The 24186-nt window shown below is 35.9% G+C and overlaps 2 protein-coding genes across 2 annotated transcripts; both read left to right on the top strand.

The window, feature by feature from the left end:
* The first annotated feature begins 14803 nt into the window (after positions 1-14803).
* On the top strand, positions 14804-15856 carry LOC110897667 (putative F-box protein At1g12855). Its single transcript, XM_022144406.1, has one exon. The coding sequence runs from the start codon at positions 14804-14806 to the stop codon at positions 15854-15856; it is 1053 nt and encodes a 350-aa protein (XP_022000098.1).
* Positions 15857-16236: 380 nt separating this feature from the next.
* Positions 16237-22875, top strand: LOC110897674. The gene is made up of 13 exons (XM_035979822.1): positions 16237-16306; positions 16395-16442; positions 16848-17000; positions 17302-17361; positions 17448-17597; positions 17800-17955; positions 18050-18292; positions 18409-18847; positions 18948-19888; positions 19958-20857; positions 20930-21178; positions 21303-22744; positions 22858-22875. The coding sequence occupies exons 1-13, from the start codon at positions 16237-16239 to the stop codon at positions 22873-22875; spliced, it is 4869 nt and encodes a 1622-aa protein (XP_035835715.1).
* Positions 22876-24186: the final 1311 nt, after the last annotated feature.

Raw genomic sequence — 24186 nt, 5'->3', positions numbered from 1 at the left:
GTTGTTTACAATTACTTGGTTCTCCAAGTCCCTCCTTAATGGTGATAGCATTTTGTTCTTGAATGCAAAGATCCTGTTTCAATGACACATTTTACATTAACATACTTAAGGTAAATAACTACTTGTGATTGTTTAAATTAATATGAATTTTATGTATACATAGACATTTATAAAAGTATACGATTACCTGGTGGACATTTGGTTCTTCATGTGAAAACATGAAGCCATAATCTTTATGTAAGGCCTATAAAGGACAGTATGCAAATAATTAGTGCTAGATAACTATTAAGAAATAATGTGTATACAGATAATAGTAGATTACCTCGTCTAGTTTATGAAAGAACTGATCACGAGATACTTCAACAACCTCATCATCGGAATTGTCTCCCATTATGAACACAACCAGCAATTGAACTAAAAAAACTGTTAAGTGAAAGTGAGCAATAGCAATGTTCTTAAATATCAATAGATATTCATCATAAAAAAAATTAATGAAAAGAATAACTACAGTTAAAGATGCAGTTTTTGGAACCGACATATTACAATAATAAAAAGACTTTTTATACTAAATAAGATTCAAACAATACAATCCGAATATAACAAAATAATATATCATTAATTAAAAAAATAATATTAAATATATTCAAGAAACTATAGATTATATCCATATAGGCCTAAAAAAATAATCTAACACTGAATAAACATAGTAAATTCTGAAAACATTCATCTATCATCTAACATCTAACATCTAACATTTAAAATAAAACAAAATTAATTCCGAGAGGATAGTAAGCATGAGATAAAAGATGCAGTTTAAAGGTATAAACCCCAATTTCGACTAAAGGTTAACCACATTTAAACATGTACTTTATGCAATTTATACAATACAAACTTCAAAAGACTTTCGTTAATAAGCATAAATGGAAACAAACAACAACATCTGCAAATGAAACAATAATTTCAAATTAATCGTGATAATTAATATTAGATATGTTCAACGAACTACAACTTTGCATCCATATAGACATAAAAAAAAATCATCTAAAACTGATTAAATAAATTATAATGTTAAAAAATAAATATATCACAATTTTTATGAAAAGAGTAACTAAAAAGACATTTATAACAAAGAATTTTCAGATCAAAAAACATGCATATCTGTGGATGTTAAACAAATACCAAAAATCTTGATTAGCATTATGATTGAAGAATTTATTACAAACTTCCCGGTGAATCGTAACAAAATAAGCGTCTAAACAGAGAGTAAGTGTGGTTAACTTACCGATTAGGATATGATGCAACGAAGGTATGATCTCCCGGAACTTGATTTTGCCTAGAACACCATCGGTTTCTTCAAGAACTAAAAAGATCTTTTTATGATAAATATAAAAATAAAGAAGTGAAATAGATGTTTGAGATGATGGTTGAGGGGTAATGATGCATTTAGGTTACCAATGTCAGATTTTTTCTTTGCCATTAATTTTATCATATTTTATTTTGAAGGAAATTATCATTACCATATTTCATTTTACCGAAAATTATCTTTAATAAAGTTTGATTTATTTATAACTGCATTAGAAGGAAATTATCATTACCATATTTTTTAAGGAAATTACCAAGACTTTGTAAACGTTAAATATAGTCAAAATTATAACATATTTTTGTTTATAAGGTTGTTAAATTTTCGAAATTAAAATTAAAATAACATATGTTTCCTACCTATCTAATATAAGTTTTGTAATTATGGTACGTTATAGTTAACAATAATGAAATCACGGTTAAATCTTACATCTTACATTTGATATATTACATTTATAAATACAATTTTTTACGTGTAATTTGATACCAATCATGTATTCTAGCAATAAGGGTTTGTGACCACGAATGAGATATAAAAATTGAGAACAACAAATATAAAAAAGAATTCCGATATAATAAATTCATGCCATTGTATTAAGATAATGAAAAAAATAAAACAGCGAACATTGTGCAAACTTAAACGAAAGAAATAAGTACGATTATTATCCATAAATATAAATAATAGATATTTATTCCAAAAGAAGAACACGATAAAATAAATGAAGGCCCACTCATATTATCAAACGAGATACGGATCCGGATGAATGCCTTCTTCAAGAAGTTCTTCCTGATACAAAAATCGGAAAGATTTTGACAATTACTATAAGCAGTGTTAAATATAAATATAAATATAAATTTAAATTCATTCTATTTTGTATATGACAAAAAGATATTACCAATCTATTACTAACGCGGGTCGAATGCTTCATCAGAAATTCAAAACTTCTTAGTGCTTCATACCAATCTTTACATACAGTTCTGAACCGACCAACTGATTTGAGAGGGAGCCTAAAAAAATTTCCATGAGCACCAAATCGAACGGGATATTCTCCATGATACGAACAAACCTAGCAAAAATATACACATATAATAATCAAATTAAATTAGTTATTTTTCATCCATCAAAAGACAGTGGGTATTAAGAAACGAAATACGAAATGTATAATCCACGAGTACATTTACCTCTATGTTGGCTATGTAAATGTACTCGTGGATTATACATTTCGTATTTCGTTTCTTATTTTGTTAAAAATACTATCAATGTTGTTCAAGATCAAGTTTTTACATTTGTCAAACAGTTGGCTAGCGAAGGAAACTTTCCTAAAGAGTTTAATGCTTTGCTAAATCGGAAGTTTGCGTTCAAGATAGCCATAGGTTCTTATAACCTCAAAAACAAAGCAGATGGCTACTCTGTTTCAAAGTTGACTGAAAATCCAACAGTCATGTCCGAGCTAGGTTGGACTTAACATATTTATTTATTTTAATTTTATTGAATGTCGAATTTAAAATTATAATTAGTTACATCATGTTGCAAACTTTCTTACTTTATATTATATAGTTTATAGTTTATATGTAAATATGAAAATTGGTCAATCACATACAATATGGAAATTTATCTATTTTAATAATTGTCGAAATTGAAACTATAATTAGGTAAATCATTGCCAAACTTACATGGCCACATATATTATAAATACCCTTCTCCTACCTTTTATTTCATACACATCCAACCTTCTTACCTTCTTTCATCGATACACACACAGAGGTATGAGTATTATGGATGTTATTATAATTCGTCATTATATATTATTGTCTAAGTAATATAATATGTATTTCTTTATCATTGCTATTGCATTTTGTTTTGATAATAATGAAATTGTTTCTACTGATTTTATAGTATTGAATGTTCATAGTTGTATTCTTTTCTGTTGCATATGTTAATCTTATATGTTCATAGAATTGCTAATTCAAAGTTGTATATGTTAATCTTATTTAATGTTAATATAAAATTAAATGATAGTGTGGTAATCAGTTTATATAAAATAAATATATTTCAACGTCACTTATTTTTTGTTCAATATGTAGATGTAGATATGCTGAATTGTCTTAGTCACCTAATCTAAAATTACTATACGTATACTAATATCGTTTATATATACAAATATATATTTTTTTTTATGTTGATCCATTATAATCAATTACGTTATACGTTGATAGATTTTAGATGTTATGTGTTGGGGCTGGATTTTACTATAAATGATCCTTATACGTGATCCTGACCAGTGATCCTTGTTTCTTTGGCAGATAGTGATCCTCAGCCAGACTTCAGGATCAGGATCATGGGACGATATGGTGATCCTTACACCAATGGTCACTTCCACTTGTTACAAAATTGTTTTGCAGGAACACCTAGCAGGATATGCCCTACACATCATGATCCAGGGACGCGTTTTCACAAATATGGCAAGAGCTAAATTGGAGATAGACGTTGTACCGGATATGGAAACTTAGCTTGATTAATGGGCAGCAATTTAGGCTAGATTATCTTTATTTCTAAAGGGGTAATGAGCTGATTAGTGGTCTATCTACCTAAAATAAGTTACCTACACATGTATAAATACCACTCTTCCTCATTCGGAAGAACACACACAACATATACGGCAACTCTCACACACTCAGACAATAGTGATCCTTGTACTCAGCTCATTATCATCCAAAGTTGTAACTACATTTTTATTATATTGAAGTTGGTGATCGGTAGTTGCCATCACCCGAGGTTTTTTATGCCGGAGATCATACATTGATCAAGGGCTTTTTCCTCGTATAAATCATTGTGTCTTTGTATATTTCACATTGAAGTGATCCTTTACTTTTTCTACAAACCAAGCATCATACCCCGTTTACTTAGAGTTTGGTTGCATTATCCTTGTGTGATTTTTGACCAAAACAGTTTGGCGCCCACCGTGGGGCAATTGGTGCTTCATTCATAAGAAAATCTTTTGTTCGAAATCATTTCAAAGAATTACATGGCTTCATCATTGAAGAACACGTCCACGGCGATGTCTGCGGTCACCTCATCACAGATCACCTTGCCTCCTCCACCGGCAGGATCTCAGAAAAATACTGAGAAGAGATCAACTCCCACTTTCTCTAAACCTCTATCTTCTTCTGCTATGAATTCTTCTATTCCCAGTACTAGTGATGTATTTGCTTTAATTTTGCAGATGAAGGATCGTATGCAGCGGCAAGATGAAACCAACGAAAGGATCCTCAGGGAAATTGGAGATCTCAAAAGACAAAAGAAAGCGGCAGAGGATCATTCTCCACTGATGCCCAAATCCTTGAGCTTCGATACTCCAATAATCACTTCCCAGCCATCAGGGATCCCGGACGTGCAAATCATAGGGGAGTCAAGAGGATCACGTCTCAACTCGGCAGCAATGACTCAGACATCAGATTCACATTTTCAGCCAATAGGATCCTATCCTCAATACACGGGATCCTTCATGAATCCGGGTGCCTATCCGGGGGCACAGCAGTTTCAAGGATCCTACTTTGTTCCAGGATCATTCCAGGGCCAAGGATCCTCCTTTGTTCCAGGATCATCCCAGGTTCAAGGATCCTCCTTCGTTCCAGGATCATCCCAGATACCAGGATCCTTACAGATGCCAGGATCCCTAAAAAGTTTGCAAACAGGAAGTCTAGATGTCCATCAAGGGGACTTCATTCCAATGCAGACCATTGCTTCCACTGGTCCCTCCGTTGTTCCAGAATCCCAGCAATGTGGATTCCCTAACCTGAACCCAATGGGAGGTAACACTTTAAATAATTATCCTACTACTAACCTTGGATTCATGCAGGATACAGGTACCAATCATGTTATGGCCAGAGAACTACAGAAACTAAAGGACATGATCTCAAGTGTTCCAGGGGTAGTCAAGCCTATCCCAGAGATTGCAGATGGGAGCCACAAGGTATCTCGCTTTGCACCACCAATTTGTGATGCGGAGGTGCCCAAAAGGTTCCATATCCCTACCATGAAGCTGTATGATGGCACAACGGATCCAGAGGAGCATATAGCACAATACAGGGAAAGGATGGAAATCAATCCTATCCCAGAAAAGTTGAAGGAAGCATGCCTATGTAAAGGATTTGGATCCACTCTAACTGGATCAGCTCTTAAGTGGCTGCTAAGTCTTCCCCCTTACTCTATTACTTCATTTGCTAATTTAGTTAATTTATTCAATAACCAATTCTCTTGTAGTAGAAAATTTGAAAAATTAACTAGTGATTTATACAGGATAACTCAAAATAATAGTGAATCGTTAAGGGATTATATAACTAAATTTAGTAAAGAATCCTTGGACATTCCCAACTTGGATATGGCTACGGCTGTTGAGGCCTTCAAAATGGGACTGCTTAAGGATTCATTATTCTATGATGATCTTGTTATGACACCATGCAGGAATTTAGATGAAGTAAGAACTCGAGCACTCAGGTTTATCCGGCTAGAGGATGACAAGAGGATCCAGGAAAGACAAGTAGGATCCTCAAAACAGGAGAAGCAAGGATCCTCCTTCAAAAACAACAAGTTCAAATCCTACCATAGAAACGAGAATAAGAATGTGCATGCTGTTGACCAAGAAGAGGATGATGAAGAATATCCTCCAATCTCAGAATATTGTTTTTCCGTTGATAATCATGAACTGATCCTTGCAATGCAGAATCTAGGTGAAAAAGCTAGGTGGCCCAGGAAGAATGATAAACCATCCGGGACTAAAGACAACTCCAAATGGTGTGCATACCATGAGGATTTCGGGCATCTAACTGAAGATTGCATAGCCTTAAGAAAAGAAATTGGATACCTGCTAAGCAAGGGGCATCTAAAAGAATTGTTGGGAAGAAAAAAGCAAAGAACCCAGGATCCTGAAAGGATCCCTGAAAAGGCTCCAGCACCTCCGGCAAAAGCACAAGTGATTAACTTCATATCCGGAGGATCAGACATTTGTGGAACATCCTTCTCAGCGGCCAAAAGACATGCAAAAGAATCAAAAATGGATAATGGAGAAAGGCCTATTAGAACCTCAAGCGTCTCAGAAGGGAAGATGATAACATTTGATGAGGATGATCGCGTTAATGTTCAGGATCCTCACCATGATAGCTTAGTTATCACTCTCTTTATCTCTAACCATTTTGTCCGCAGGATCCTTATTGACGGAGGGAGCTCAGTGAACATTATCCAGCTTGATGTCTTGAAGAAGATGGGAATCCCAGAATCAGACATCACACCAAGATCCTCCGTGCTTGTAGGATTCAGTGGAGAAACGAAGAAAACTCTGGGGGACATCAAACTCCCAATCTACGTGGAAGGATTACATAATTACCAAAAATTTTGTGTTATTGACTGTTTATCTTGTTGCAACGTTATCCTCGGCAGGCCTTGGATACATGACATGAAAGCAGTTCCATCTACCTACCATCAATGTGTGAAGCTCCCTAGCCCATGGGGGATAATCAAGATCGACAGTGATCAGCAAGAGGCTAAGGATTGCTATACCTCATCCATGAAGCCAACCTCGAAGCCAAGGGAGCAATAGCAATTACAGTATCCTCCGAGGAATGTCTTGGAGGCAAGGGAGCAAGATGTAGATGAAATCCTCTTGGACCCTAGTGATCCTGAATCAAAAATCTATATCGGATCAGGGATCCTTGGCAAGATGAAAGAAGACATGATATCCTTTCTCAAAAGAAGAAAATCTACCTTTGCTTGGAAACATGAAGATATGACAGGTATATCTAAGGATATTATTACTCACAAACTTGGCATTGACAGGTCTATCAAGCCAATCCATCAAAAAAGGAGGAAGTTTGCACCAGAAAGGAATGCCATTATCCAAGAAGAAGTAGAGAGACTACTTCGAGCAGGTATGATCAGAGAGGTAAAGTATCCTAAATGGTTAGCCAATGTGGTTGTTGTCCAAAAGAAAAACGGAAAGTGGAGGGTATGTGTCGATTTCACTGATTTGAATAAGGCATGTCCCAAGGATCCTTTCCCATTACCCCACATTGACTCCATGGTGGATGCAACAGCGGGGCATGAACTGTTAACTTTTATGGATGCATCATCTGGATTCCAACAAATCCAGATGGAACCATCTGACCAAGAGGATACAGCCTTTATGACCCCAACCGGTTTATATTGTTATATTGCCATGCCTTTTGGACTAAGAAATGCAGGTGCAACATATCAAAGGCTGGTAAATATGATGTTCAAGGATCAAATTGGAAAAACTATGGAGGTGTACATAGATGATATGGTGGTCAAGTCAAAGAAAGCTGAGGATCACCTAAGGGACTTGGAAGAAGCATTCGATATCCTTGATAATTATAACATGAAACTTAATCCTTCAAAATGCCATTTTGGTGTTAAGGCAGGAAAGTTCTTAGGATACATGGTAACCCAGAGGGGCATTGAAGCAAGCCCGGAACAAATCAAAGCATTGATAAATATCAAATCTCCTGCCAATGCCAAGGATGTCCAAAGACTGACAGGCAGGATAGCAGCTTTGAACAGGTTCATATCAAAATCCTCAGAAAAATGCAAAGAATTCTACGATATCCTAAGGAAGAACAAGAAGTTTGAATGGACTGAGAAACATGAGAATGCTTTACAAGCCCTAAAAGAGTATATGTCCTCAGCACCAGCATTAGCAAAACCGGAAAAAGGAGATGTGTTATCCTTATATCTGGCGGTATCCTCAACCGCGGTAAGTGCTGTCCTTGTTAAGGATCGCGAAGGTACACAATATCCTATCTACTATGTAAGTAAAAGTCTACTTGATGCCGAATCCAGGTACTCACACCTCGAAAAACTTATCCTTGCATTAATCATGGCATCCACTAAGTTAAGGCATTATTTTGAAACCCATACTATTGTTGTTAAAACTAATTTTCCAATTAAGAATGTCCTCAGGAAACCGGATATGTCAGGGAGAATGGCTAAGTGGGCAGTGAAGCTTAGTGCCCACGATATAAGATACGAACCAAGAACAGCCATTAAATCTCAAGCACTAGCTGACTTTGTGGCTGATTTCAGTAGTGATCTACAAAAGGAAGCAGAATTGGAGGTCCAGCAGCTGGATGAGACCAAGGATCCTTGGATACTACACACCGACGGATCCTCAAATATCAAAGGCACAGGGCTAGGGATCCTACTAAAATCGCCACAGGGGGACATAATACCCCACTCCATAGCCTGTGAATTCCAAGCAACTAACAATGAGGCTGAGTATGAAGCCTTAATTGCTGGCTTACAAATTGCTAAGGATATGGGGGTAAAGTATCTCAAAGTATATGTAGATTCATTATTGATCACTAATCACTTTAACGGATCCTATGCTGTTAAAGGTGAAAAACTAACAAAATATTTAGAGATAGTCAAAGAATTGGCACTCTCTTTTGTTTCTTTTAGCTTAACACAGGTACCAAGGGAGGATAACACGGAAGCTGATGCATTGGCCAACCTAGGATCATCCTTGAAGATTCCAGAAGATATAAGTATCCCTATCATCCATATCCTGGCTCCTGCTATTGAAAATCAGGTGGCCATGGAAATAGAAGAGGATACTGCAATGATCCCTAGTGAAGAAGCCCAATCTTATTCAGGATCATGGATCTCACCAATCATGAGATACTTGCAACATGAGGAGATTCCAACGGGAGAAAATCCTAGAGCTTTCAGGATTAAGGTATCTCAATTTGCAATCTTAAATAATGTGCTATATAAACGATCCCTTGCAGGACCATATTTAAGATGTATTGAAGATCCTGAAATTGAAGAAGTGTTGAGAGACTTCCACGAAGGAGATTGTGGAAACCACACTGGGGGCAGGGCATTATTCTCAAGGATCCTTAGAACAGGATACTACTGGCCAACCATGAAAAGGGATGCTATAGAGTATGCTAAGAAATGTGATCCTTGCCAAAGACATAGCAATATCCTTCACCAACCAGCTGAATTACTACACCCCATACCATCCTCTTGGCCATTCATGAGATGGGGAATGGATATAGTTGGCAAGCTTCCTAAAGCACCTGGTGGAAAAGTATTTATGCTTGCCATGACTGACTATTTTTCCAAGTGGATAGAAGCTGAAGCCTTTGCTCAAGTCAGAGAGAAGGAAGTTATATCCTTTATCAAAAGAAACATTATAACCAGATTTGGCATTCCCTCTGAAATTATATGTGATAATGGTTCTCAATTCATTGGAAGGAGAACCACTAACTTTTGTGACAGTTGGGGAATCAAGATGATAACATCAACACCAGTTCATCCACAAGCCAATGGTCAAGCAGAATCATCCAATAAGATCATCATCAACAATCTGAAGAAAAAGCTAGGATCCAAGAAAGGGAAATGGGCAGAAGAATTGCCTTATGTGCTATGGGCTGATAGGACAACTCCCAAAAACGCCACTGGTCAAACACCTTTCTCTTTAGTATTTGGGGCAGAAGCAGTGATCCCAACAGAAATGGTGATCCCAACTGCTAGAACAAGTGCTCGTGATCCTGAAGAAAATGCTGCAACTCTAGCTCAGGATTTGGATACTATTGAGGAAATCAGGGATCTAGCCAGAATAAGGATGGCAAGCTACCAACAAAGAATGGCTGGTGCCTACAACAAAAATGTCAGGATAAGGAAGTTCCAAGTCGGAGATATGGTATTAAGAAAAGCATTTCAAAATACTATTAATCCTGCTGACGGGAAGCTAGCACCAAAATGGGAAGGTCCCTACTTAATTGAAGCCGAAGCAGGAAAGGGGGCATACAGGCTGCTAACCATGGAAGGGAACTTGTTGCCAAGAGCATGGAATGCTGTTCACTTAAAGAAATATTTCATGTGAACATGATCCTTCATGCATGTGATCCTTACATTGGAGTATCCTTGAAGGATCCCGGTGCCATTGATGATCCTCATTCTGGTAATATGCTTATCCTAAAACTATTGCATTTTCTTACTTTTTGCCTAAGGATAAGGATCATGTATCCTTCATCCTCTACTCACAAACCATTTGAGTTATGATAGTTCAGGTATCTTCAGCAAATCGTCAAAGATCCCCAAAAGCACCTCAGATCCTTGGGTACAACCCCAGTTATCCTTGGGATTATCCCCAGTTTCCGCCAGCAGCGCACGATGATCCTGATATAGTTCATGTCTTTGGGATCAGTACCCATTTTCGGGGCTGGCGACCTCATCGTACTGGCTATACTTGGGATCCTACGTATAATGGTGGACGCACCATACATCCGTTCCTAAGGTTTCTAACGTTTTCACGTTAGCTAAGGTTTTGACATTTTCATGTCACTAAGTTTGGATAGTTGCCAGAAAGGGCCATACTCCAGTTTACATACGATCCTTTGGGCTTGTCCCCAGTTATCCTATGGGCTTGTCCCCAGTGATCTTCCGGGATCATTCTCAGTTATCCTATGGGCTTGTCCCCAGTGATCTTCCGGGATCATTCTCAGTTATCCTATGGGCTTGTCCCCAGTGATCCTTTGGGATTGTCCCCAGTTACCCTTTGGGCTTGTCCCCAGTTATCCTTTGGGCTTGTCCCTAGTTACTAACTTATCTTTTATATTGGCTTAGTCCCAAGTTATACTCCATTTTTCAGGTTTTCGAAGTTAAACAATTAAGGATCCTTAATCCTTATTGTTCATTAAGATTTTTACTTATGGTTATCCTGATTAAAGGTTAGGATCCTAACTTGGATCCTCAGGTATGATCCTTAACTACTTTTAATTTCATTATTCATTTGAATAACCTTTAGACCTTGACAACTGAACCTATGATCATTAAAATAAACTATCTTGAAAACTTTCGATTATAGGATATTTGATCCAGGATCATATCCTAAATTTCTTAAACATAATTTGCTCAACTTTTCAAACAAACATGTGTCAAAACAATTGAAAATCAAAAAGGATAATAACACAAGATAAGCGACAAAAGTTTAAGATTTTATTTATTAAACAAAAGGATCTTTAACCCTTTCAAAAAGTTGTCAAAATTACCTACCCAAAGCATCTACCAGCAATACGTGGCCCGTCCGCTGGGGTAGGTAAAGGGTGTCCATGATAATAGGTTCAAAAGTATTGCAGAGAAATTAAAAGGCGGCAGGATCACAACGGCTTCATCCCCCAAACAGAGGATCCCTCCACCATGTGTAATCCTACCTATTGTTCAAAGGATCCAGGATCCTTAACCCTAAGAAACTATTGTTCAGAGATTACAGACCATAATTGTTTCAAACATCAACAACCACAAAAAACCACTACCAATCCTAAAAAATTGGGCTCCGGCCTAGTCTCGAAATATCCATCATCGCCCAATCATGCAGCTTACTTCTTCGCTGCTCCATCACCACCAGCTTCTCCACCCTGATCCTTGTCAGCATCACCTCCCTCCAACATTGGGATGTCCTCAGCATCATCATCATCTTCCAATTCTGCTAGCCTTGCCTTCCAACCCTCAACATCCCATGTGCTCCTGTCAAAGGAAGGATCCTGAGCCTCCGTAGCCATCTGCAGTTGTATCTTGTACATGGTTACCGCGGCAGAGACCTTAGCGTCTTGGGTAATGTCATGCTTCTCATAATCAAACTTGATCAACGCTTTAACAGCCTCATCTTTGACTGCCCGGATCTCCTTCTCAAGATCGGCAATCTTAAGATCCTTCAGCCCACACGTCTGTTGAAGGTCAGCAATTTGACGATCCTGATCCTCAACCTGATTGACGTAAGTCTCCATTTCGGAGAATTTCTAAAGAAGACAACAGGAAAGCAACATCAGACACATGTGATCCTCGGACTTGTCGAAGACAATTAACAGGGGCAGTGATCCTAACCTCATCAAAATAGTCAAGGAATTGCTGACGGAGAAGAGGAAAGCCCTGAAGGTCGTCTGAAGCCTTCCTCTTTTTCCCTTTGCCTCGGGCAGGTGCTTTAGGGGCTGAGACTGAAGGGCTGGCAGTAGGAGCCTTCTTCTTCGAGGACGTAACATTGGCAAGATCACTGATCCCAAACTTGGAGGCAGATTTAACAGACCTGGCAGATTTTCCGGCACCTACACAATTCAAAAACAAGATAAGTTCCCTTGTTAAATTAAATACTTTTACATAAAACTTATTTTTTATGAGGATACTTACTTGACATTGTGGCAGACGCAGAGGATATCTCTTGAGAATCTTGGATAATAATCTGGAAGCTTCGAACTTCAGGATCAAGCTTCTTGAAAGCTAACACTCTTTCTTTGGCAGCAGGGGTCAACTTTAAGTGAGCAACAGAGATAGCTGCAAAAAAGAAAAGACATCAGTGATCCTCATCATATGAGACAGAACTGATAGTGATCCTTCGAGGATCCTCTATCCTACCATGAGTGGCCCATTCCTTGGGCAGATCCTTCCCATCCGGGATGGAATCCCTCTTAACAAAGAAAAACCGACGTTTCCAGTTTGTATCATTCTTGGTAACTTTGAAGATAGGGTGATCCTCTCCAGCTTTCCGTTTCAGCAGATAACGATGTGATCCAAACGTAGTAAGATCATAGAGCTCGGCCAGCTCTGCCATCCCCAGATCAATCCCTTCTTGCTCGATGATCCTCTCGAAGGTATATAGAACCCTCCAGATCATCGGCATAGCTTGGATATATGAGATGCCGGTAAGAGAAAAGAAAGATTGGGTGAACATCGGAAAAGGATATGAATACCCAATGAGGAAGGGAGTAGCAGGAAAAGCCACCCAGACATCTGAGACAAGATCGCTCAAAGCAGTAGGATCAAAGGGTTTGAAAACAACATTCGCTGGGAAACAATGGCGAATCTTGTCTATGTGGACATCAGTAAAGCAGCATCTCTCCACGAGAGAATCCTTGATAATTCCCTGGCTCTTTAAGGGACTCTCCTTCTTGGGACTCTTGTGCGGAGAATTACGGAGCAGCATATTTTGAACAAAAAACAGAGTAAAAGCACGAAAGAACAGAGCAAAGAAGAGAAAGAAGAAGATGATACCTGATCAAGAGTCTTCAATGATGGTTATAAAGGGAGATACTTCGAATTTAAATACAAAATGATCCTAACCCTATCTCCTATTTATAATGATGATTTGCAGGGATCGTCACATCAGTGACGTAAATATCACAACGGCTAGTCCATATGTAACGGCTAGTAACCCGGAGTCGCCCGTTAGAGATAAGCTCAAAACAAAATATAACTCATCTATTTACAATTAACTCCTTATATTTTGGGGGCAATTGTTGGGGCTGGATTTTACTATAAATGATCCTTATACGTGATCCTGACCAGTGATCCTTGTTTCTTTGGCAGATAGTGATCCTCAGCCAGACTTCAGGATCAGGATCATGGGACGATATGGTGATCCTTACACCAATGGTCACTTCCACTTGTTACAAAATTGTTTTGCAGGAACACCTAGCAGGATATGCCCTACACATCATGATCCAGGGACGCGTTTTCACAAATATGGCAAGAGCTAAATTGGAGATAGACGTTGTACCGGATATGGAAACTTAGCTTGATTAATGGGCAGCAATTTAGGCTAGATTATCTTTATTTCTAAAGGGGTAATGAGCTGATTAGTGGTCTATCTACCTAAAATAAGTTACCTACACATGTATAAATACCACTCTTCCTCATTCGGAAGAACACACACAACATATACGGCAACTCTCACACACTCAGACAATAGTGATCCTTGTACTCAGCTCATTATCATCCAAAGTTGTAACTACATTTTTATTATATTGAAGTTGGTGATCGGTAGTTGCCATCACCCGAGGTTTTTTATGCCGGAGATCATACATTGATCAAGGGCTTTTTCCTCGTATAAATCATTGTGTCTTTGTATATTTCACATTGAAGTGATCCTTTACTTTTTCTACAAACCAAGCATCATACCCCGTTTACTTAGAGTTTGGTTGCATTATCCTTGTGTGATTTTTGACCAAAACATTATGTTTTTACATTGTTAGACAATAATATAAATGTTTTCATTATTTAACGTAGTAAATCGTTAATTTTTTTTATAGAATCTAAAATAAAGAAATACTCACTGTATAATTCTATATCATTAAAATATATATACAATTTATTATTGCTACATCCTATTGTTACAATATAAATATATACATCCTTTTAATTTTAACTAATTGTGTAATATTAAATTGATTTCAATCTTAATACAATTTTTAATTTATCTTGGTGTGTATGCTATCAACCTTATGTGAACTTATTTTTTCAAATATCACAACTGTATTTTTAATTTTCAATATATTCTTATATAGTAATACTTATTTCTTTTTTACAAACACCAACATACATCAATTGTATTTCATTTGTTAGGTTTTCTAATCTAGCACAATAGATCGTAAAATGGAAAAGATTGACATGGAAATGGTTGTCGACGAGATTTTCACAAGGCTCCCTGCCAAAGCTATAGATCGTTTCAAAAGTGTTTCGAAATATTTTCGTAAGGAGCTATCAACTCATAATTTTGAGTTGAAGCATTCTCGGCGGACTGGAAATTCACTACAAAAGAAACTACTCTCCTTGAAACATACGTCGATAGTCATCGACGACATAGTACGTGGGAATTTGGAAGTCGATACAAGCAAAACCATAACTTTTCCATACAATATCGATCCTTCCTTCTTACGTATTATATCATCTTTTAACGGACTGCTGTTAGTTTGCAATGAAAGGATTTTATGTGAGCTTATCCTTTGGAACCCAACAACGAGGCGCTTTAATTTGATATCCGACGACTACTTTAATCATCGTTTTGATCGGAACTCCGATACCGGTGGAATGTACTTTGACGAGTTCAACAATCTCAAAGTACTTCACATCAAATGTTACCATAACGTCGCTACTGCCCGTGTTTATTCACGACGTCTTGATTCATGGAGAAAAATAAATTTCAACAACGGATCTAAATTTGCTTCATCGTCTTATTCATGGTCTCCTGGGACTTATTCCGGCAAAACCATATATTTCATGGTTTCAAATTATTGGTTTCCACCGGGCGAGAGGAACATAGTTATTTTCGATGTTCTTTCTGAATCTTTCAGTGTACTTCGTTTTCCCGAGCGTATGGAAGTCAATCCTTGCCAAGGACATTTTCTAACCATTTCGAACAAGCTCCGTGTGATTGTCGTCAGACGGGCTGATGAACTAATTGCTGATTTGTTCAAATTTGAACATGATGACTGGGTCAAGGTTTTTTCTTTCGATAAGCCTCACATAGTTGATTATCAGGCAAGGCAGCAAAGGACAAATATAATTCAAGACAACAAGTGGCTGATAACAAGTATTTGGGGTGATATTGTCGAAGTTGACTTGTGCAATGAATCTTTCAAATACCTTCAACATGTCGACAACTACAACGGTCCGAAAGGAGCCTTATTTATCGAGACCACTGTTTAGCCTATCGAATCGAAATTATGATTGTATTTTATACTTTTTTGTGTTTTGGTTCTCGAACTTTATTATTTGTTTCAAGTATCTGATGTTATTTGCTTTTGGATGGTTAATAATAAAATGACTTATTACTCTATTGCATTTTTCCATATGAATAAAAAATCTATGCAGTAACTTATATTTTCATGTTGGTCTTATGGAATGATATTATTTCAAACTTTTGTCATGCTACTATTGTTTCATTGTATAATGGTATTTTAGGATAACAAAAGCTACATATGAATTAGTATCTTAAGCTTAATTTCGACAATCTGATCCTTAGTTTAAATTAAAATGGAGTGAAAAATTGGATTGTCGTACTCTTACATCGTACCAGAATTTTAGGAATGTCTAAAAGAAAAATTTACGTCTCTTCATCTGTATCTAATAACACCGGAATGGAAAACATTTCAAGCGGTAATGTCGTAAATTTAACACTTCATTCATATTTCATAATATTTGTATATGAACATCTTTAACTTTTATATAATCATTTTAATTACAGATGCTACAACTTTTCTACCTACTAATCCAACCTCCAATGTTACATCTGGTATGAATCTAACTACGCAATGATATAAGTTATTATTTAATGATAGATTTTAGTATTTTATACATAATTTAGCTTTGCCATTTCCCAAAGAAAATAAAGTAAATTTAATATATTATACTACGATTACTATTATGATTATCAGCCATGTCTTAAAAATTAGTGTGTTTTACTAAAGTTAACATCCTTTTTCTTCCATTACAGTTCGTCGATGAAGAAGACCACTATCGACCATTACAAACGGTATTACTTAACAATATGTTTTACTTTGATGTGTTTTTAACTTTAATTTTAACTTTCTCTTAAAGTATATTTTGCAATATATGTATGCTTTTTTATTTAAAAAACATCATTGTTATGCACTTATGTGTTAAATTATTAATTGTGATATCTGTTGCTGGTTTGTAGCTGTTATCCCCATTGTTACTCAAGATCAGGCAAAACAGAGTCAGAAAATAAGGAAATTATTATTGGATAACAAGAGGTGTAATTTACATGGATGTCCATCAGAATCTGTCAATACTAATGTCACAACCAATGATTCGATAATAATTCCGTCTGGTACGCGCATTGTTACAAAAGACTTATCGGTTTTATCAGAATGTTAATTACTATGCTTCTTTTTAATAGCCGCCTTTAAACTAACATATAATACTAAACTTGCATTTTACAATATTGGTATCTATATTTATTTTAACTGAATCGTATGTTTTATTTTCATGGTTTCTTCATTTCCCACCTTCTATTGTATTGGAATACATAGATAACAGCCGATTAAGGGAAGTAATTTTGGATAATAAAAGATCTCTTACGAGACCCATCATATCAGACACCAATATAAATTTACCGACTTCTTATCCAGCCAAGTCAACTCCAAATGGCATCGCTAATGTTACAGCAACCCCACCATTCATTCCAAGAAGTAAGGACTTATTAACCTTGATATATTTCAATGTTATGCATGGTGTGTTAAATTATTAATTGTGATCTCTGTTGCTGGTGTTGTAGCTGTTATCCCCAGTTTTACTCAAGATCATGAAAAACAGAGTCGGAAAATAAGGAAATTAATATTGGATAACAAGAGGTGTAACTTACATGGATGTCCATCAGATTCTGTCAATACTAATGCTACAACAAATGATTCGATAAATACTCCTGGTACATGCATTGTTACAAAAGACTTATTGGTTTTACCATAAGGTTAATTATTCTACTTCTTTTTAATAGCTACCTTTAAACTAACATATAATACTAAACTTGCATTTTACAATATTGGTATCTATATTTATTTTTACTGAATCGTATGTTTTATTTTCATGCTTTATATATTTCCCACATTCTATTTTATTTGAATACATAGATAACAGCCAATTAAGGGAAGTAATTTTGGATAATAAAAAATCTGATACGACACCCATCATATCATACACCAATATAAATTTACCGACTTCTTCTCCAACTGAGTCAACTCCAAATGTCATCGCTAATGTTACAGCAACCACACCATTCATGCCAAGTAGGGATTTATTAATCTTGATATATTTCTATGTTCCTTATATAAATTAATATCTTTAGGATTTTTTATAAACTTTGTTTTTATATCTTAATAGGTAATGTTAGTTGTATTACGAACAATGTCACTCAACCAACAGACTGTACTCCGGGTCATATTTCTTTTAACCTGACATCATTCACCGGCTCTTCCAGTATGCTTCGAAATTCATCTTTGGAAAGGTTGTCATCCGGAAAACGAAAGTTAATTAGCACACCACGAATTACATCTCCAATACCAATTATGGATTTCAATACAGAGGAAATCATAGATCAAGATCCATTCAAGGGTCTTTCAAAAGGTACATGTCTAATGATTCGTAGTATAACCTCAGTAAACTATTAAATGTTACAAGTATATATTCTTTTTTCTTATTAAATCACTTATTTATTTGCTTTTTATTAATTCTCAAAACAGATTATTTGGATCATGGTGACCAATGTGTTACCTGTGAAGTATGTAATGCAAAGTTATGGAATGCAGAAAAAGGAAGAGGAAGAAGAAAGGATGGAAAAATGTGTTATTTCTTATGTTGTTCTTACGGCATAGTAGAGCTTCCAGATTACAAAGATGCCAGAGGAAGTTATCGGATCCTATTTAGTAACAAAAATAAGGAAAGCAAGCACTTTTTGAAAAGTATTCGCCGTTACAATTCCATGTTCGCATTTACTTCAATGGGTGGTAAGGTTGACTCAACAGTTAACAGAGGCAATGCTCCTTTTTGCTTTAGAATTAGTGGAGAAAATTATCATACAATTGGAAGTCTTATGCCAAACAACGGAGCGCAACCAAAATTTTGCCAACTATACATATACGATACTGAGAACGAACTTTCAAACAGGCAAGCGATATTTAGGTAATTTCCATTGAATATTATTAACATACATATATTTATTTACCTTATTCTTTTGTATTTTATGACAATCTTAATAATATTTGATAACATTTGTTAACAGTCGTTCAGAGGATGCATCGTCTTCTTATTCTGCTACTCTTGACCGTAAGTTAATAGAACATATAAAAGATGTTTTAGATAACGACAATGAGTTGGTCAAAACTTACAGAAGAGTTAGGGATTCTCTTCAAGACAGCCCTCATGTAAATTTGAAGCTTCGCCTAATCGGAACAAGAGAAAAAGATGGTCGGACGTATAACTTACCAACGGCGGGTGAGATTGCCGCTCTCATTGTTGGAGATATTGAAAATGTAATTGACAATAGAGATATTGTTGTTGAGACTCAAACTGGTACACTGAAGAGAATTAGTGAGTTGCATCCGTCATATCTCGCACTACAGTATCCGATTTTGTTTCCGTACGGAGATGATGGCTACAGAATTGATATCCCTCACAGAGGTGTCATTGATGTTGTTAATAAGAAACGTACAAATTGTACTATGAGAGAGTTCTTTGCTTATCGTATGCAGGATCGGAGAAATCAGTTTTCGTTAATCTTGAATTCTAAGAGGCTATTCCAGCAGTTCTTGGTTGATGCTTATACTATGATAGAGAGCGAGAGACTTAGCTATATACGATATCAACAGAAAGATCTTAGGTCTGACACATATGAAAGCCTCCGTAAATTAAAAACACACGGTCAAGATGATATATCTAAGGCTGGAAAACATATCTTCTTGCCATCTTCTTTTACTGGTGGAGCACGATATATGATGCAAAACTATTTAGACGCTATGGCTCTGTGTAAATGCTTTGGTTATCCGGATTTTTTTATAACCATAACATGCAATCCCAAATGGCCAGAAGTTCAACGCTTTCTCAAAGACACCAATCTCAGTCCGGAAGATAGGCCTGATATCCTTTCCAGACTGTTCAAAATTAAGCTTGATTCAATTTGCAAAGATTTAAAAAAGAATCATCTATTTGGCAAAGCTTCAGCAGGTACTATTTTTAAAATAATATTCAAATTAATATTACCATTAAATGTAACAATTTGTTTGTTTTTTGTAGTTGTTTACACAATCGAGTTTCAAAAACGTGGTTTGCCTCATGCCCATTTATGCTTATTCATGGAGCCTGAATCGAAATTACCTACGGTGGACCATGTTGATGCATTTATATGCGCAGAAATACCAGACAGAAATCAAGATCCAGAATTATTCATGCTTGTGAAAGAATATATGATACACGGTCCATGTGGTAATGCTAGGTTGAGCTCTCCATGTATGGTTGATAGGAAGTGTTCAAAAGGATTTCCCAAAGACTTTCAAGATCATACTACACTAGATTCAAACGGGTTTCCATTATACAGAAGGAGAAACAATGGCGCTTTTGTTGTGAAAAATATAATTGACCTTGATAACAGAAGTGTAGTACCGTACAACAAAAAATTATTGAAAAGGTATCAAGCTCATATAAATGTTGAATGGTGCAATCAGGCCGCTTCGATAAAGTATCTGTTTAAATACATTAATAAAGGGCCTGATAGAGCCACTATAGCTGTTGTGCAAAGCGATAATCAATCTGAAGAACAAGTACAAGACGAGATAAAAGAGTATTACGATTGTCGGTATATATCAGCTTGCGAAGCATCTTGGAGGATATTTGCCAATGAAGTACATTATAGAAGACCTTCTGTTATGAGGCTTCCGTTCCATCTACCTGGCCAACAACCTGTTGTTTTCGGCCCTGACGAGGATATTAACTATGTTATAAACAAACCATCTGTTAAATCTTCAATGTTTCTCTCATGGATGGAACGGAATAAAGACCCAAATGACACGTTGGCCCGTACACTTACATATGTTCAGTTCCCCAATTTTTATGTTTGGAAGCTTGATAAGCGAGTCTGGGAACCTAGACAAAGGAAAACAGCAATTGGCAGGATTCATTCCGTCCCTCCGTCACTAGGTGAAGCTTATTTTATGAGAATTCTGCTTAACGAGGTCAGAGGACCAACATAGTTTGATGACATTAAAACAGTTAATGGTCATGTTTACGATACATATAGAGATGCTTGCTACGCGCTCGGTCTTTTGGATGAAGACTCCGAGTATGTGGAGGCAATAAAGGAAGCAAGTTTATCAGGAAGCGCTTCATATATTCGTAATTTATTTTGTACCATGTTGTTATCCGGTAGTCTTTCTAGACCTGAGGTTGTTTGGGAAAGTTCATGGAAATACATGACAGACGATTTTTTATATAGACTTCAAAAATACCATCGAGTTACAGGTAACTTTTGTTTACAATAAATGTTAGTATTTATATTATCAAATACATTATTTAATGTTTTAGTTATTATTTAATCTCGGTTATGTTATTATGATGAATTTGATATATTTTTCGTATTGCACAGCGTTATCAATTCCGGAGCACCAACTGAAAAACTATGCTTTGTGCGAGATTGAGAAGTTTTTACTGCGAAATTATTCATCCTTGCGAAGATTTCAAACAATGCCATTTCCAAATATGTCGTCTTCAGGTAGTTCAGATAGTCGTTTGATATACGAGGAGCGGGCCTATGATACAACACACCTTGGAAATCTTTACGATAGTCAGTTGACAATGTTAACTGATGAACAACGCTCTGTGTTTGAAGAAATTATGGCAGCAGTTAATGGTGATAACGGTGGGATTTTTTTCCTTTACGGCTATGGTGGAACAGGTAAAACATTTCTATGGAAGACATTGTCCGCTGCAATTAGATCAAAAGGTCAAATCGTCTTAAATGTTGCTTCAAGTGGAATTGCATCGTTGTTGTTAGATGGTGGCAGGACTGCACATTCCAGGTTTAACATACCTTTGAATCTTACTGAAGACTCTGTATGTAATATAAAACCAGAAAGTGACGTGTCTAAATTACTGCATGAGACGAAATTAATAATTTGGGATGAAGCACCTATGGTACACAAACATGCATTCGAAGCGCTGGATAGAACAATGAATGACGTTTTCAACATCGACCCATCTCTCAATTCAGACATCTGGTTTGGAGGTAAGGTAATTGTTTTTGGTGGCGATTTTAGACAAATATTACCTGTCGTTCCAAACGGTGGAAGACAAGAGATTGTTAATGCCTCCTTATGTTCGTCTTACTTGTGGAGTAAATGTAAATTGCTAAGATTAACAAGAAACATGAGGTTAACCGTTGGAAGGTCGACGGCAGATATTGAAGAAATAAACAGTTTTGCCAAATGGCTTTTGGATTTGGGTGAGGGTAATGTTGGTGGTCCAAATGATGGGGAAGCAACTATTCAAATACCACAAGATCTTCTGATTACTGATGAATCTGACCCAATTGCAAGTTTAATTGATTTTGTTTATCCATCAATCTTGCAAAACATCAAGAACCATAATTATTTCAGTGAGCGCGCTATACTTGCACCGAAGAATGATGTTGTGCATGAGATTAATGACAGGTTGCTATCAATGTTTCCTGGTGAAGAAAGAGAGTATCTTAGCTCTGACAGTCTTTGTCCGACCGAAGATGTAAATGCTACACAACAAAGAATATACTCTCCGGATGTGCTCAATGGTCTTAAAATATCAGGCTTACCAAATCATAGGTTGGTGCTAAAAGTTGGTGTTCCAGTAATGTTATTACGAAATATTGACCAACGGAATGGGTTGTGCAACGGTACAAGGCTACAAGTAAAAAAGTTGTACAACCGTGTAATAGAAGCCGAGATAATATCTGGTGCAAATATTGGTACTTCTACATATATACCTCGAATTAATTTGATTCCTTCTGATAAAAAGATTCCTTTTGCTTTTCAAATGAGGCAATTTCCACTTGCCGTATGTTTTGCAATGACAATAAACAAAAGTCAAGGCCAGTCGCTTTCGAGAGTTGGTTTGTTCCTGAAACAACCCGTCTTCTCTCATGGTCAATTGTATGTTGCTTTGTCAAGGGTGAAAACAAGAGATAGGGTCAAACTACTCATACTTGACAATAATGGAAAACCGATAGATAAAACAACTAATGTTGTTTATAAAGAGATTTTCAACGAATTGTAATTGCTAAAGGTATAGCATTGCTTGTAATTAATTTCTAACATTTGATGATCACCAACAAAATACCAATAAGTCTATTAATGTTTTCTATTGTTCTATAATGTTTCTTTAAATAAAAGAAAACATACAGGAATAAATCACATTTATTAGTGACTTTGTTTTTAGCCATAATATGACATCGATGATAATATACTAAATCTTTTTAGCCTATTGTTTCAGGACTCTGCTGGTTAAATACACCCGCCCACATCGTCAACACCGGTTAGTTTCAAATACTTACGAATAGGTTGATTTGGTCAATGCATTAACTTTGGATGGGTCATATTTTCTTAGTACAAGTTGTTTAAATTACTGTAGCCATTTATGTGATGTTTTTTTCAAAATGTTATTATAGGCTGATACGTTGATGGTATGATTAAATTTAAAGAAAGAATGTTATTTAACTACTCTGTTTAGTTTATATATTTTTGTAACAATATATTCACATTATGTTCTTATTCATGATTATTATCAATATATTTAGCTTTTTTTAGTGCATTTAGCTTATGGTTTTCTGTTCTATTCGATCTGCTATACATTGGGCTAAGGGACTAAGGGTAAACTAATATTACTATTTGTGAATATTTATTTTTTTTTTCAAATTAAACAAAGTAAGACGCACTTCTTTTCACTGCTTATAAATAAGTATTATTTTTTGTTGTTGGATTGTACAAATATGACTATACAATTCTTCACATCGTGTTCATGTTACTTGATTTTCTCATAGTATTTTTACATTGCTTATAAGAGACAAAACACTAATATGAAATATAGTATTTATCAAAGTATAGTTCGTGTTCATTATTTTTCGTAATATCTTTATCATAAAGTAATATAGGAACTCAATCAGCCGATAAAATCGTTAGTATATTGAAAAAATTCATATTATTTACATTTTATTAAAGCCATTTACAGCAGTACATTTCTTATTTAAACACTTTTCCTAATAAATTTTATTTCAATCAATTGATTTATTCGTTATCCATACACAACATTAGAAATAAAACAACTAATATCGTTTATAGAGAGATTTTCAACGATTTGTGATTGTTGCGTATTCATGTATTTCAATTTGTGGTTGTAATCTTATATATTTGTTCGTGTTTTAACGTGTATGAAATTATAATATTTATGTTAACGGTGATATTAAAGATATTTTGTTTTCGCATCCCGTGAAATTCACGGGT

This window comes from Helianthus annuus, chromosome 11 (genome assembly GCF_002127325.2).
Source record: "Helianthus annuus cultivar XRQ/B chromosome 11, HanXRQr2.0-SUNRISE, whole genome shotgun sequence".
NCBI classification, from domain to species: domain Eukaryota; kingdom Viridiplantae; phylum Streptophyta; class Magnoliopsida; order Asterales; family Asteraceae; genus Helianthus; species Helianthus annuus.
This window is presented reverse-complemented; position numbering and strand designations above follow the sequence as displayed.